At 54.4% G+C, this 16,894-nt stretch overlaps 1 protein-coding gene across 4 annotated transcripts in view; it reads left to right on the forward strand.

The window, feature by feature from the left end:
- Window positions 1-14,477, forward strand: part of MTCL1 (microtubule crosslinking factor 1) — a 110,845-nt gene extending 96,368 nt beyond the window's left edge. For 3 of the 4 annotated variants that reach the window (XM_064481606.1, XM_031439172.2, XM_031439169.2), the window contains 4 exons: window positions 3,517-3,813; window positions 5,039-5,070; window positions 7,744-9,202; window positions 13,373-14,477. In XM_064481606.1, the coding sequence (XP_064337676.1) occupies window positions 3,517-3,813; window positions 5,039-5,070; window positions 7,744-9,202; window positions 13,373-13,567 (1,983 nt within the window). In that variant the 3' untranslated portion in view covers window positions 13,568-14,477. Of the gene's footprint in view, window positions 1-3,516; window positions 3,814-5,038; window positions 5,071-7,743; window positions 9,203-11,348; window positions 11,406-13,372 lie in introns of all 4 variants that reach the window. The other variant, XM_064481605.1, reaches the window with a different exon arrangement.
- The last annotated feature ends 2,417 nt before the right edge of the window (window positions 14,478-16,894 follow it).

Below are 16,894 nucleotides of genomic sequence, written 5' to 3' on the forward strand. Positions count from 1 at the left end.
CTGAAGCTGAAGAGGCACTGACGTCCTTCCTGGGTTTGGTGACTCACACGGTGAGTCACTGGACTGATGGGTGATATGGCTTATTTTAAAATTCCCCAAATTCTACTGAAGGAAAGTTGGCCACTTCCTGTTTGGCCTAAAAACATGGCACTTGAGAAGAATTTTCTGACCATTAGTTACTCCAGGCACGTCATTACCGGGCCGGCCCCCCACCGGGCTCCCTGCCCAGACCACTCACTGTCCCTCCTGTCCCCTGGGAAGGTCGTCGTCATCACCGTCCCCTCTGCCTGTGAGCTGTAGGCTTGCTGGTCTTGTCATGGCTTCATTTGGGAAGTCACATCTTCGGTAGAAGTTAAGCAAGTCCTTTCGGGTTTTATTTTACTTTGGGAATGAAGAATGTCTAGTAGAGGAGAAATGAGGGAGACATCTGATGATGTTCAACTTTTGAAGAGTTAACACCCTAGAGACGAGCACCCGCCTCATTTTAAGACTGTTTTTGGGAAAGGTAAGAGCTGAACCCCATTTCCACATGGTCACTGCCACCCCAGCTGCATCCTCAGTCAAGGTTACCATCTTTGAGCAAAATGGATCTGACACACGAGTGTTCTGGACGTTCATCTGGTCCTGAAATCTGTACGGTGGATCCCACGGGCTTTGCGCAGTGATTTCACTCCTGTTTTTAGAAGGTTTGCTGTCAATGAATGATGCTGCAGATATGCAGCTATGCCTTCAAAAATAAATCCAGCCTTTCCCCCAAAATATCTGACACTTTAAAAATCACAGTACTGAATCCTGAAAATTAGGGAAAGCGGTTGTAGGCATTCTCTGTAAAGGAGGAAGCTGGCTAAAGTGTGTATGGGTGTGTGTAGATTTTGCTGGTATCAGTTATTGGGCTGTCAGTTCACTTCACTCTCAGCTGCATGCCCCATAGGTAACAAGCACCGTTGGCGGGCCCTCCTAGTAACATGCGCCCTCGATGTCTGATTGCATGGTGGGCGTGTAACCTTCCCTGTGATGACCTCATGCAGATGGTGGGAGCAGTAACACTAAATCCATTTTCCACTTGCAGAACACATGCTTCATACTTGTCCTGTGTCATTGAATTCCTCCATAATTTGTGCCACACAAGGCATTTCAGATGACAGATGATTGTGGGAATGTGTGAGGTCAGGTGACACGGACCATCTTCTCAGCATGTGTCTCGCCCCAGACCTGACTGGTGACAGTTAACTTCCTGGAGTCACACAGCACTTCTCTGTGGAATCGTTCCATTCCCAGTGCACCTGCCAGGGCCCTAGGACGCGTGCTGATTAGACTAAAGGGAAACAAACGTTGCTCCAGTCTTCCTCCAGTAACTCCCTTAGAGCAGTTACCTCTCCAGCCTGAAAGGCTGTTCTTTTAAAACCTGTGCACAAAGTCACCTTTTTCTTGTGACCAATTCAGGTAAGGTGACACTCTCAAGGGTTTACTGTTCCCTGTATTATTTGAAATGCAGATCTTAAATGTGGCATCTGCATGACAAGTTGTTCTGCTGCGGGACTCTGAGCTCGGAGGCACTGACGTCTAGTCTGAAATGACTCCCGGGAAGTGCTGCCCGTCTGAGGCCCCATTTTCTGTTACAGCAGCCCGGAGGCACCTTAGAAGCAGCTACCTCCAGCTCAAACCGCATGGTTCATCTGTAGGGAATCTAAGGCTCACCAGCTATGGTGCGCACTGCTCCTGGCTGCCCGGGTTTATCTTGGAAACCCCGCTTTGCTGAGATAGAATGCTTGTTCGTAGCTCTTCTCTGTAGTCCCCCCTCCCACCCCCTCCATGTACACTGACAGCTTCACGTGTGATTCCTGCATCTTAATTCTCTGCCCAGAATAGCTTGGAGATGATCACGTGTTGAAACTAAATTGCACTGACATGTATTAGATGAATGTAATAAGCTTTCCTTTTCATGCTTCCTAAAGGAAGCATTTAGCATCTTCAAGAGAACTGTGCTATGGGGGGTGGCAGGGCAGAGGGGGCTGAGATGAAACCCAGGGTGACTTGTTTGTTCCTCATTTAACTGTGATCCTAACATTTCAGCTCTGGCTGCTTCAGTCGCCACCTTCCTCATAAAAGGAAGGTAACACTCTGAGACTTCGGCTCCACCAACTCAGAGATGACTAGAAGTGAGTCAGAGTCCTCTGTCCCCGCATGGCTCCGTTCCTGGTTACACAGGCGGCGCCGACCCAGCCGGTGGAGGGCGGCCCATGTTAGGACAGAGGTGTGGTTGCTGAAAGACGCTCTGTTGAAACGGAAACCAAGGCGCTTCCAAGGGAGGTTGAGAACTTGCTGGCATCGTCTCAGCCTTGAGCACTGGAAATCTTTCTCCTGCCACCCTGTGAGGACAAGGCCTGATGTCCGTTTAGTCATTCAGATAATTTACTTACTCAGAGGGCAGCCAGCACGTGTCACCCAGTAGGGGCCCATCAATGGTGCTGTCTGCTCCTGTTCTGGGAGGCAGGGAGGGGAGCCCCGGAGGGTCCAGGGGCAGCAGTCCCCAGGCTCCTCAGAGGATAGCGCGCCGCCCCACATGTGTGTCCCTGTGGTTTCACCCAAGCTCCTTCTTAAAGCCCCCCCCCCCAGGTCTAGGTCTGGTTCTGGTTCTGTGAAGAGACAAGGCATTTAACCGGCCGAGGAGCCAGGCAGGCCTGAGAGGAGTCGGCAGTGGTTCTGCTGACAGTGAGCCTCACCGGGCCAGCCCTGCAGCCCTCTCTGCACCCATCTTACAGGTGGGGAGAGTGAGCTGCGCAGAGTCAGCAACGTGACACCTGCCTGGACCAGACACACAGGGGCTCCAGCTCAGGGCTGCAGAGTTGGCCCTGGGATTGACCAAGTGAGGGGAAAGTAGGGCTGTAAACAGCTATGTGGCTTGTGTTTTTGTTTCTTTCTCCAATTATCCTAGACCTTTAATTACCTCTATAGCTAAACTGTAATCCTGTCAGGCAGAGTGTAAGTTGTTTTCAACCCTCGCTGGTTATAGCCCCAGTAGCTCCTTCAGGATTTGTACAGGACGCATCCCAAATGATGTGGAGACCGCACTGTTATTAGGAAACCTGGGTAGGAAAATCAGATTCACCCTCAGAAGTTTGCTATCACTGATGGTTTTCCAAGTGTGCCTTAAATTCTGAAGGAAATTACAAAGAAAGGGAGTTCTAAATATGTCACTTGGCAATGTTAAGATCGGAAAAAAGGGAAATGTGCAATTTCCCACGAGCACAGTACTCAGAGTTAAACGCACAGTAACATACATGTTCTCGTCAGGAGTTGGCCTGTGTGTGGTTAGTGCAGGTTGTCCCCGTCCAGATTTCTCTGTAAAGCATTTGTAATGTGTTATTTTTGAAATTATGGTCAGAACTCTTAAGAACGTTTACTTTTCACTGTCATGGATGAACCACATATAATTCCAGATTTTGGAGAAACCATGATCTTAGGGGGCAACAGAAAACAATGAAGCTAATTGTTTCCATTTTGAAAACCCTTAAGTTGCAGAAAGAAAACAGTCCGCGGAGAGGCAGCAGTTTCCTCTGTGATCAGAATGAAGGTGACCTCAGCCCCCGTGCCCACCCAGGGGGGCCCCGGGCGCCCCGCCCTGCGGGGACCTGGCCCTGTGCAGACACCGACTCCACGCCCTTCCAAGACCGGCCGCTGGCCAAGCTGAAGGAGTCAGACAGGTGCTCAGCCCGGGAGAACCTCTACCTGGACGCCCTGTCCCTGGACGAGGAGCCGGAGGAGTCTCCGGCCCACGGGCTGCAGAGGGAGCTCAGGACCTACTTCCCCAAGGTCAGCCTGGGTCTGGGGTGCGGTTACCTGCGGCAGGACCGGGTGGGGGGGCCGGGGCTTAATCCACCGCTGGGAGCCTTGATGAACGAGAGCAGCAGATGGGAGCGCCACACAGGCTTTCCTGGTCACTTAGACTTTAGGGACCATGCCCTGTGAGCCCGTATCACGGGGGCTGCACCTGCCCACTCGCTCAGCAGACAGGAGCTAGTTGGGCCGTGCTGTCCAAAGTTGGGGGATGGCCCTGAGTCTCGGGGGGTGGGCTCACCTGCCTTCTGCTGAGCCCCTGTACCAGCAGCAGTGACATCCCAGCATCCTGGACACGGCACACGTGCCCTCTCACAGCAGCGGAAGTGGACGGGCTGGGAGGCTGTCCCCTTCCCAGCTCCCTCGCTGATGGAGGCTGTCCCCTTCCCAGCTCCCTCGCTGACCTGTGGGCAGAGGCCAGGGCTCCCAATGGACCTCAGGCCCCTTTCTGTGCTGGGGGCCAGCCCTGTTACCTGGAAGGTTCGAGGGGCCCTTGCTCCCTAAGGACGGGTCTGCACGAGGATTTCCCAGGAGAACCATGTGCGTTGCTCTCTTAAGTGGCGGTCACTGTGCCTTTGCCTGGCTCCAAACGGCAACGTTTAAAACTAAGAGCTCTAACCAAGGGTGTCACACTGGCTGGTTTTTCTGCACTTCTTTTTCATTGAGGTGTGGTTAGTGTACAGTATGGTTCAGTTCTACAACACAGCGATTCACAATATTTAAAGGTTATGCTCCTTTTATAGTTAAGATATTGGCATAATCCCTGTGCTGTACAATGTATCTTTGTAGCTTAATTTCATACATAGCAGTCTGTACCTCTCACACCTTCTGCAACCAGGCTGAGGGGCGTCTGTCCCTTCCCTCGCACACAGAGACATATTCAGTCATCACAAGAGCAGCTCAGGAACTCAGTGATGTCCCCTGAGGAGCACAGGAGAGCCACTTTTTCTGTGACAAAGTTCATAGCCAAATTTTCTCACTCATGTGGGCTGTCCCTGGACACAAGCTCTAAACCCTTTGTTAAACTGTGGATTCTGGTTTCATCTTTGTACTTCAGAGGGGCAGAGGTGCTCCTGCCCCAAACTTGGCCTCCCTGTACATTTGATGTGGTCTTTTCCTAAAAGCACAACAAATCACTTAGATACCTGAAGGCTCCCAGGCAACCAGTACTAATTCAGATGAACTTATTTCTTCCCTGTAGGAAGAAGACAATCATAAGGGAAATCTTCAAAGGTAAGATGGTAGATTATTGCAGTAAAAACCTCTTGGCCTTAAAATTCCATCTTGTCACTGCAGTCTATTGTGACACTTTCTTCAAAAATGACTTAGAGTAAAAGTTCTGAATAGGTCAGTTTTATTAATTTCATATATATGGTATTTTTAATCGTTAGCAACAAAAAGGCCAGAGCCCTGCTGTGTTGCTGTCATGGCAAGAGCTGTGTGGGTAGAGCTGTGTATTGTGCTTAAGGGAGGGTCATGTTAAATGGTTTTAGAAAGTCCATGGAAACCCCTCTCTAAAGTCTGGAAAAACTCCCTCTTGCTATGCTATGAGACATTCCTAGGAGGATTTATTGCACTACTTCCCGGCAGTCTTCCTTGAAGTAAGTGAGCAGTGGATGTTAATAATCGTATATTCTAGTGACCCGTCTGCGTATTGCAGGATGTGTCTGAAAAGGCACAAAGAAGCCACTGAGTTTAAAATGTACACCTGAGTGGAAAGTACAGAGCTTTCCCATAGCACTGCACCCCGACCACACACGTGCTGCTTCTTGATAGATGATGACATGTACCATTTCAGGGCGATTCACTAGTGTCTGATCTCCTCATCCCTGATTTTCCTAGGAACTGTCTCCTTGCCGTTTTGCCTTTTATCAGGTTCATCCCAAACCCAGCGCTGCCTCTGGTACGTCCGTCCCTCAAGCCCTGTCTCCTCTGGGCGTGTTTGGGCAGGACAGGAGAGCCCATGGAGCTCAGGCTCCAGGGCCAAACGGCCGGGGTTCAGACCTGCTCCTGCCCTGAGTTACGTACCTGCTTTGTGTTCAGTTTCTGCATCTGTCCACAGAAGGCAGGCTTTTGTGCAGCTGATGTGGGAGGATACACATGAAACAGCACCCGGCCCAGGTGCCTCCCATCCCCACTCTTCCTTTCTGAGCAGGCCCCTCCCTGCACTGGAGCCATTATTTTTTTATTGCTTGTGTTAATTTCAAAGGGCCGCCATGCCTGTAAGCAGTATCACAACGTGCTGAGAAAGTGCACGCGCCCCCACGCCTTTGAAAACTCTTGCTTCCAGCAGGGTTTGTTGTTCCCTCCGCGCCTTCTGCTGTGCATCCTCACACGCCTGCACGAGTTTCAGGTGCATCCTGGTTGCTGCTGCTGTTCTGTTTGGCTTCAGTCCCTACTAAGGTTGATGCCTTTTCTCTCTTCGTCCATAGTCTCAGTTTCATGTCATCCACCCAGGCCCTTGAGGCAGATGGTCACCTCCCAGGTGACGCTGGATTAACTCTGGGAGGAGGTTGTGTGGGAGGACCAAGCCTGTGGTCTCTGAAGCACAGTCCCAGCCCCCAGGGAACAGGGCTCTGACCAGAGGCAAGAGGACAACTCTGCTTGCCCGGAGAGCTTAAGACCTAGTGACAGATCAACCACCCTCTCTGTTCCCTCCTATTTCCAGTGCTGGTTTCCTGCCAGCCTTCTGTGATTCAGAGGGCCCCAGACAGCATGTAGAGGATGACCTTTGCCCCCAGTGGGAAATGACGAGCTGGGATGTCTGCGGGCGTCACTCGGGGCGGGGTTGGTGAGAGCGTCATCTGGTGGCTGAGCTGGTGAGGCTGCAGATGCCACCACTCCTCTGCCCCGGGTGGGGTGATGAGCTGCCTGAGACGCCAGCAGCGCCCCCAGTCCCATCTCAGATGGTGAGGCCCCTGCACCTCATGCAGCGCCTGCCAGGGCCTGTAGGAGTCTGTCAGTAAGTTCAGGTCAGACAGAAATATATGGAATTAGGGCGCTGACATAGTGAGGAATCTATGTCCAAGTCCCTGTGGTCAGGCAGCAGCTGCTCCAGAACTGGCTGTGGCTTTAGCTCACCTACCCTGGCCCTTCCGTGGTCTTCTGCTGTACAGAAACACAGGAGGAGCGAGAGCCAGGAGGCGGCTCCGCTGAAAAGGAAGCGCAGAGGGGAGGGGGCACTGGCCCTGCTGCTGGGCCTGGGCAGGGCAACAGGGATTTCTGCTGGACAGGGTATGGAAATCTTCTGCCAACCTGCTCCAGTCTTCCACTTCCCTCCTGCCTCCATCTTCCATTTGGCCTGTAGAGATCGTTGTGCTTTAAGCCAGAAGAAGATGAGGCTGATGGGTGGAAAAGACCTCTGATTACAATCATTTTGTTGGGGGTCTCTCTCCCCCACCCACCACCATTCCATTATCTGGTCCTGACCTGGGACCGTGGTGTGTCCCTGACTGTAGCAGGAGCACCTGCTGCTAAGGCCAGGAACTCAGGAAACTCCAGGAACCTTGGGAGGGAAGGTACCCACAGCAGATGGAGAGACCAGGCCACAGCCAGGTTCCCCTCTGCCTCTGGAGCGTCCCCAGGTTGGACTAAACATCACTGTGGGCATGGAGCCCCCCCCCATTCCACAGTACTGGAGGGTCAGCTGCATTAAATTCGGCCCAATCTAAGACTTCTGCAGCCATTCCAGAGCCATAGAGGGCTGTATGACAGCAGAGGGTCACCCAGGATGGAGAACATCAGGCCGCTGGAACGTCTCCTGACTGTCCAGGGGGAGAGACAGGCACTGTGCATGCGGGCAGACATGGCTGCCCACAGGCACTGTGCGTGCGGGCAGACATGGCTGCCCTGGGTCTCTGGCCAGCAGCTGACGCCTTCTCTTCTCCTGTCCCCTCCCCTCCCCAGAGCCGTGTCTGTGTCGTCCATGTCTGAGTTCCAGCGCCTGATGGACGGCTCTCCTTTCCTGCCAGAGAAGGGGCTGCCCACAGCAAGCAGCAAGGAGGACGTCACCCCACCCCTGTCCCCCGATGACCTCAAGTACATTGAGGAGTTCAACAGCGAGAGTTGGGCCGACAGGATGGAGGCCGGCACTGAGCTCTTTCCCGACTCCTCCTGGTACCTCACCACAAGCGTCACCCTGACTACGGACACCATGACCAGCCCGGAGCACTGCCAGAAGCAGCCCCTGCGGAGCCTCGTCTGCGCTGAGCAGGCCGGGGTGAGGGTGCTGCACAGCCCGCCTACCGTCCGGAGGCTGGACAGCATAATGGCGGTGGGCGGCGAGAGCCGGGCCCGAGGCCTGGGGGACACCAAGGGGGCCCCCTCGGAACACGTACTTAGCAGGTGGCCCTGTGCCCCCTCCAGGCACCCCCGAGACTACGTGGAGGGTGGGCCCCGGCCCCTCGACAGCACCCTGGCCACCCCCCTGGGTTTCTCCCCACCACTGCACAGCCTGGAGATGTCCAAGAACCTGAGTGATGACATGAAGGAGGTGGCCGCCTCCGTCAGGAACGCCGTCTGTTCTGGCCCCAGCGGGCCTCTGGTGAAGGACATGGCCTGCCAGACCAATGGGTCCCGGACAACGGGGACGCAGACCGTGCAGACCATCAGCGTCGGCCTACAGACCGAAGCCCTGCGGGGCGGCACTGTCACCAGCAGCCCCCACAAGTGTCTCACACCCAAGGCGGGGGGTGGTGCCACGCCCGCGTCCTCGCCTTCCCGCGGCCTCAGGGGCAGGCAGGCAGCCCCGGCCATCGAGAAGGTGCAAGCCAAGTTCGAGCGCACGTGCTGCTCCCCCAAGTACGGGTCCCCCAAGCTACAGCAGAAGCCCCTCCCCAAAGCTGACCAGCCGAATCCCAGGCCCTTGACGACGCTGGCCCAGAAGGGGTGCAGCGAGTCAGCCTGGGCCCGCTCCACCACCACACGGGAGAGCCCGGTGCACACCGCCATCAACGATGGCCTCTCCAGCCTCTTCAACATCATCGACCACGGCCCTGTGGTGCAGGACCCCTTCCAGAAAGGGATGCGGGCCTCGGCCTCCAGTCGGTCTCGTTCGGTGGAGCCCCGGCCAGAGCTGGGACCAGGCCAGGAAACCAGCCCCAGCTCCCGGGGCCGATCGCCCAGCCCCATCGGAGGCGGCGCTGAGACGTGCAGGGAGGAAGGGGGAGAGGGCACGCCAGTGAGGCAGGACCTGTCCGCTCCCCCTGGCTACACGCTCACAGAGAACGTCGCCCGGATCCTCCACAAGAAACTGCTGGAACACGCCTTAAAGGAGGAGCGGAGGCAGGCTGCCCATGGTCCCCCCAGTCTCAGCAGCGACAGCCACGCGGGAGAAACTGGCAAGGCCGAGCCAGGGTCCATCGAGGTAAGGGAGGCGGAGTGTCCTCCACCATCTGCTCGTCCTTTTACGTGTCCACACACCTTAACCTGGGGCTGTACTAGGTCTTCTATAACTGGCACCTCAGAGCTGGGGAGACACGAGGTGCAAGGGAGAATGGACACTTAGGGACACAGACCCTGAGCTGCTGCTTAAAGAGAACTTCACTTCCCTGCCGCCAGCGGGCTTGTGCGCAAGACGAGATGGAGTTCCCTTTAAGCAGCTCAGGGGTTGATTCAGGCCCTCAGCCCTGGCCTAGGTTGAGCTTTCCTCTGGGGTCACATCTGCCCTCCTTCTGTAAGGACTATGTCCCGGGAGAGTGTATGTGTGTGAGACATCAGACAGCCGGGGGCCCGGGGGGGGGGGGGAACGAGGTGGACCTAGGACACCTCTCGTCAGGGCCCATAAGGGCGACATCTAGCTTCCTGAACAGCCTCCATGCACATGGCAGTCTTCTGTGTCCTTGAGTCCCTTCAGCAGTAAAACCAGGCGAGACGAGTGGATAGGTCAGAATCTGGCCCTGGCACAAGGCGATCATCATGACCCCCTACACATCACCCCTCTAGGGCTGCCTGCAAATCAGTCCACCTTGAATTCTGCTCTGACCGTAGCCCCGTGTGGTATAATTGTACCACCCCACTTCTAAAACAATTCCCCTGTCCACTTCCAGAATAAGCAAAACAAAGCCAGGTGTCGGTGGGCAAGGGGTTGTGGAAACAGTGGTGATGCCAGCCCCACAGCTCTCCCCATGTGCATTCTTGGGGGTCAGGACTGACCCTCCAGCAGCCCAGATGGACCAGACCTCCTCCAGGCAGGGCAGCCACCAGACGGCAGGGGTCACCAGAAAGGAGAGACGCCTCCCCTGGCTGCCCCGCCCTCGCTCCTCAGGCCCACTGCCCCAGCTGCACAGGGGAGGACAATGTGTCACCTGAACCACCTTCTGCCCCCCTTTCCCACAGCAGGGGAAGTAATGCTCAGCCTCCTGGTACAACTCACCACGGGTATTTAACTCAAAGTATAGTTTAACTCAAATAGATTTTAAACCATGTAAATTGCCAGTGACCTACAGCAAGGGCAGTGCCACGTGGTTCAACCCCATAGTGACAGTCTACGGCCTCACCTGCCAAAGGTACAAGTCTTTGTGGGGCCCTTCAGGTGAGTGGTTTGCTGCTGCAGCAGCCGTTTGAGAGAGTGCCCCCTTCTTAGGGATCTGGAGCAGTCAGCTGGAATGAGTGTTTAGTCCCAAAGCATTAACTGGCTGGTTTGTGGTGTCCCATTTGTATTAGACACTAAATAGAAGTTAATTTTTATGGACTAGAAATGCTTTGTGTCACCTATGGTGAATGCTCCAGGTACCCTATGATACTACAAAGGAAATGGTTTAAGGACTGGGTAACAGCACCAAGGCATGAACACGGCTGTGCCCCACCCCTCTGTCCCCTGGAAAGCGTCTGTTTAGATCATCTCACTGGGTGAGTTTGCTACCACAAGAGAGGATGGCCACTTTCGGAGGTGCACAGGCACAGAGTCAGGGGTTCGAACCTGCGTGGAGCGCCCACTGGCTGTTTAAATGTCACAGGTGCTTTCTTCCTTTCCTGTTGGAATTCTTCCTCACCTGAACTGGCTACTCTGTGAGGCTCGTTGGAGAGCCCTTCCCATCCACCCATAAATTACGTGTAGGGTTTTTGTGTCATTTCCCACTGTCCTCAGCCCTTCTGGGGAATCTCTGAGTGGTCACTGGGGTGTCCGGACCCGGGGATGGAGGTGTCCTGGCCAGGAGCGGGCATAGCTGCAGCTCCCGCCCCACAAGCTCCTTAGGCTTCCGTCTGTCTTGAGGCCAGAGCCGCAGTGCGGAGGAGCCGTGAGAAGGAGGGCTGGCGCGGGGCCAGGAAGAGGTGCAGTGCTGTTGGAGGGAAAATGCGCGGGGAGAGTTTAGCCTGGGTCGCAGCTGCTTGGGCACCGAGACTACAACAGTCCGGCTGTTTGGAACAGCCAGGGGCAGGCGGGTCTGCACTCTGCCGTGGGGGCCCCAGCTGGCTGTCCCCGGAGCTTTTAAACCTGTACTGTTGTTCTTTCTTAAAAAGTACTTTGCAACCTACCTGCTCTTCTCTCTCTCTCTGTCTGTCCCGTCCAGAACCACACTGTCTTACTAACTGCCCCCTGGGGACTCTAGCCCTGTCTGCCTCACGCCGTAAGTGCTTTCTTCCTTCTTTCCCCGCTGCGCTCGCTTGTGTAGCCCAGGGTGGTCCCTGACCCTGGAGGTGCGCCTTGGGGGCTGCCCGCGCGGCGCAGGGTCCCGCTGAGCGACGCCCCCTCCATGCAGTTTCCAGCCAGCGCACATCTGCAGCAATGCCCCAGAGGGGCGGCCAGGCCAGGGTCCGAGCCCAGCACCTCCCCCGGAGCGCACTGCCGTGGGCTGTGAGGAGGCCTGAACGTGTTGCAACGACTCCACCAGAGGGAATGAATACAAAGCCATCTCGTCCTCCCCAGAGGTCACCACTGGCGACAGAGCAGTGCTCGATAAATGCGTTAACTGAATAAAGCGTAAAATCAGCCCTGCTCCAAAAATTGCATAATTGCCTTCAGAGCCTGACTCGAGGCCTGTAAGGAAACACCGATCTTGTTTCTGTTCAAGGACAGTCACTCGCCCACCTTACCACTGGCCTCTCACAGACTCAGCGTGTGGCCCCCAGAAGCCAGCACCGGGGCTTCTCAGGGAGAGACAGCGTCCTGGCATCTGTGCTGGTGCACTGCTAATACAGAGCACTGTGCCCTTGGACTCAGGGTCACATAACATTTCTTCCCCAAGGTGTTCGCACAGACACACTGAAGAGGGGACACACAACTCACAGGAAGCCCTTGTCACAGCCTCAGTCAGGTGGAAATGAGCCACAGACCTAGGTCGGCAGCCTGTACGCACACCCAGACGTGCACACACCACACACTAGCACTCACACAAGACTAGGAGTAGCGACACCCAAAGCCATGGCAGGTTCCCTGGCCACCATCGCCGGTGCACCAGGCTTAGGGGAGGTGAGGATGTTCGGTTTCAGTTCCACCTGCTCGTGCTGACGCGGTGTCACAGGCTGAAGCTCTGGATGTCATGGTGTCTGTTAGCACACGTGCTTTGCTGACGTGGCCTCCCCGCAGCTATGTCACATGGCCCCAGCAGCGGCAGGACAAGTCATCTTGTGTCATTGCTCCCTTTCTGCTGCCTGCAGGCGGCCTCCTCCCTCCATTGCTCGCTCCGTGTCACAGGCTCTCTCTTCCCTGTGTCGCTCCCCTGCTCTGCTCACCACACACTCATCTGGGTCTCTTTACATCCTGTGACTTCCTTCCTGACTGGCTCTGAGGGTCTGGTTCTGTGTCCTTACTCACGGTAGTGGTCTCCCATCTCAGTTTCTTGTTGAGCAAGTGTCTTCGGGGCGGACAGCTCCACCTGGGAGAACTCACCCTGTCCTCCTGCTGCAGCCTCTAAGTCCGGGGTCCTCTGTCCTAGCATGCAGAGCAAGGAGCAGCGGCCTTGAGAGGGGCCTGCAGGAGCCCCGCTCGGGGCTGAAGTGGGTGTCTATCCCCAGCATGTGCAGGAGCCGGCAGAGAGGCCCAGGCGCTCAGCTTCCACTCTGTAAACGCAGCTACCGGGAAGAGTGGTTAGATGAAACACCCTAAGTTAAACACTTCACGTCGTGGGCGTGTGTTTAGCCCAGCGCCTGTCAGTCTGGAATGAACAGCAGCAGAGCTGGTGACAGGGGAGTCTCGGGGCTGATGCACCGCCAGGTGAAATCTCCAGGCCCTTCATGGGCCACGGTAGTTACTTCACTGGTCCCAGAGGGCTGGGATGACGGGTCGCCTGGGTGGGAAGGTTTCCCCGGCCATGTAGACCACTCGCCCCTCCAGCTCCCCTGGCCGCTGCGGCCCCATGCACACGCCCATCTCATGCCACACTGTAATCGTCACCTGCCATCTCCCCTTCACTGTTGTCACTGGTCATTTGTGCTGAACCCTTTGCTTACCGTTTTAATCGTTCTCCATGAGCAGCGTATACATGAGCGCTCAGAAGGTGCAGGTATGCTGGGCTCCTGCACTTGGGTCTGGGGAGATCAGCCCCCAGGGGACCTATCTTGAGTAACCTTGTCTTTCTCTTCCTCGGCTCTGAAGGAACTACCTTGTTCCGCACTAGCTCCGCCCCTAGAGCCCTGCTTCGCCAGGCCCGAGAGACCAGCAAACCGCCGCCCTCCGTCCCGGTGGGCCCCACATTCCCCCACTGCCTCACTGGCCCTGTCACCCGGGTACCCAACCTCCACAGAAGAGCTCGGCGACGAGGAGCCACCCATGGAGAAGCCACACCTGTGACGTGGGTTCGCACGGACCATCCGGGAAAATTCACTGTAATTTGCATAACCACCCAGTCGTCATCGTCAACCGAACTCTGCCCCAAAAGGAGAGAGCTGGTTTTCCCAAGGTCAAAGAATGTTAAAACAAACAAACAAACAAACAAACAAACCACAGCTGCTGAATGTTCAACCTATGAACCTGAGATGTTTCTAGAATGAAACAGTAAATGTGCCTGTAAGAACTTAACTTTTTCATAGCGCAGAAAACTATTTTTGTCTCCATCTTTTTTACACACAGTATATTAAAAAAACAAGTAAATAAGATAAATTTAAAAACAAAGTTTTAAAGATGTACATTTTAAGAGATTCTGAATACCCTTGGCTCGCAGTACTGACTGCCTGTTAAATGTGCACTGTTAACATTTTGGTTTGGTTTATTTCCACATTGAATTAGGGTGTTTTAAGTTAACCTTATTTGTCAGTGTACTTGTTTTTTAAGAATTTTTGAAATGCTTCGGACCGTCTGATTCAGTGTACTTTTTGTAATGAAAACCCTGTGAGGCCAGTAGACAAGGCAGACTTCCTACATCCTGGAGGGTGGATGCAGAGGCCTCAGCTTCCGCGCTCGCCGTGTGATCCACGTGTTCCTGTCGGCCTGCATGTCCACACGCCGCCATGGCCTGTCCCACCCTGAGACGCTGAGTCCCCACGTCCTGCACTTGTACCACTGTCCTCTAGCGTCCATGATACAACAGCATTTTAAATTATTGTTAAAGGATTAACTGGCAATCCAGTGTTTACTCAAATTTTCTTGTTTAAGGAAAAGCACTACAAAAAGTCTTGAGGATACCAAATGGAAAGAGAGGGTGGTGCCTCCGAGTCTGTGTGAGACGATGAAGAAGAAGAAATAAAGCCTGTACGAGCTGGTACCTCCGTCTGGCCCTTGTGTCTCCCGGGCTTCTGCCTCTTCCTAAGGGCTCCCGTTAGTGTGGGGCAGCAGGGGGTCGTGTGCCGCTCTCGCACCAACTGGGAAAGCTCTGAGTGCACCCAGGCCTGGCAGGGTCTCTATGAGAGCATCCTGGGATAGATTAAAAGGCAACTTCGTGTTTTGCAGAAAAAGCCAAAACAGGTGGGCGGGGGGGGGAGGGTACAGGTTATTTGCAGTCAGAATGCACCCACCCTGGCTCCCTCTCCCCTCCTTGGAAAGTGGGAGAGCCGGTAACTTCCAGAACAGGCATTTCTAGCCCTGGACTGAGACGCGGCCCAAGCTGTCAGCAGGGGACAGAGGAGGAGTCGGCGAAGAAGTGGCACTAAGAAGGGAACAGGGGAGCAATTTCAGGCCAGAGCTTCTGGCTTTAACATTTTGTTCACAGAACAGTTTTCTTCTTATCCAGATGGGCTAATAAGTTCTAGTCCCGGTCCATCTTTAAACAGTCAACAAAAAATAGCAACCTCTGGACACTGGAGCCCTGTGTAGCTGCTGTGTAAAACAGCAAGATGGCTCCTTAAAGGTTACAGTTACGGCAGGACCCAGTAACTGCACTTCCGGGTGTAGACCCAGAAGACCTGAGAGCTGGGACTTGAACAAGTATTTGTACGCCCATGTTCATAGCAGCATTATTCACGATAACCAAAAAGTGTCTGTCCCTGGATGAATGGATTAACAAAATGCAGCCTTAGAAAAGAAGGAGGTTCTGTCCCCTGCTATGGCATGGATGAACCATGAGGACATTATGATGAGTGACACAGACCAGTCACAAAACTAACAAATACTGTATGATTCCTCTTATATAAGGGACCCAGAGTGGTCAAGTTCATAGATACAGAAGTGAAATAGTGGTTAGCAGGAGCTGAGGAAAGGAAAGAATGAGGATACTGTTTAATGGGTGCAGACTTCCAGTCTGGGAAGGTAAACAAGTTCTGGAGACACGTGGTGGTGCTGGCTGCACAACAGCGTGAATGTACTTAATGCCCCTGAACTCTGCTGAAAAATGACTCAAGTGGTGAGTGTTATGTATATTTTACCACAGTAACAATTTTTAATGCAAAAAGTAAATATTCTACTTAAGCCCCCAAACATAGGTGCAAACCAATTGTCAACCAGGTGACAACATCAAGTTTCTTTCGTGCCCACCTTCTGCCCACAGTAAATGCCAGGAGGGAGGCACACCAGCGTTCTTCCACTTGGAAGCAACTAGGCAGCCACAAGAAGGGACGTGGCTGGTGCTCATCCCTGGGAAAGCACCAGTGTCAAGGCGCATTACAATCCAGGCTTCAGACCACGCTGTCAGGACCTGCTCTGTCTCTACTCTGCTCTGCATGGCCTTATTCTCAGACACGCATCCCAAGAGCTGGCAACACTGGTCCCCCGAGGCTCTTACTAGGTTATATCCTCCAGAGAGAGGCTCTTACCAGAAGTGCCAGCAGAAGCCCCAGAATTAAAGCGTCTCACCCGTCTGCTCTAAGTCATGCCACACCTCGAGCCACTCGCTGCCAGACCAGCCCGCAGAGGAAGAATAGAGGGGAGGGTGCTTGGAAGACAGTGAAGGCTGAACAGGACAGGGAGAAGAGCCCTGAACTACAGGGAGAGATCCAGTCGCCCCAGAGAACTTGCTCACTGGCTGGAGAAGAAAGCCCCGCGCACAAAAACAAAACGCAAAACTGGCGTGGTCTAAGTCCCAAGCCAAGCAGGGTGTGGGCTGAACTTGGAGGAGGAGCGGGATGTAAATGCGAAGGCAGGAGAGGTGTCGGCTGGGGAGGTGGCAGTAGAGATGTGGGGACCGTCCAGAGACCAGCCTGCAGGGACAGAGCCACGACAGCAGGACCATTGCCCTGAAAGCGCCTGGGGACCTCTGGGACCACCCAGGCCTCTCGCCGCGGGGTGCATGTGTTCTGGAGCCCAACTCCTGAGGAGCCGCTGGGCTTCTGCACAGGCAAGATCAGAGGCAGAGTTCCCTCTGGCCGCACGGACGGCGAGGCCCCAAGTGGTGAGAGCAGCTGCTTGTCTGTTCATGTCCCCACCCGCCACCCCTAGTGTGCAGTTTGCTTTCATGGCCTGGAGAGAGAGAGGCCGAAGCCCAGCTGACAGCCCTCACGTGCACGCCACCGCCCCTGCCTCCGGCTCAGGGCCAAGGCCAGCCCGACAGCGCCCATCCAACTGCGGTCAGTCTGGGCGAGGGTGGCCACGAGGCACCTTTCCACCTTTCCTTTTTCCTCCTGATGAGCAGGCAACCTTGTTACGTTAAGGTTTTCAATATTATGTGTCTGTTTAAAAAGTATATCTGTGCATGTCATTATTCAAATTCTCTTTAGTACCTCTGTTTCACTCACATTTTTAGTTAAGCTT

This window comes from Camelus dromedarius, chromosome 32 (genome assembly GCF_036321535.1).
Source record: "Camelus dromedarius isolate mCamDro1 chromosome 32, mCamDro1.pat, whole genome shotgun sequence".
In the NCBI taxonomy this organism is placed as follows: Eukaryota; Metazoa; Chordata; class Mammalia; order Artiodactyla; family Camelidae; genus Camelus; species Camelus dromedarius.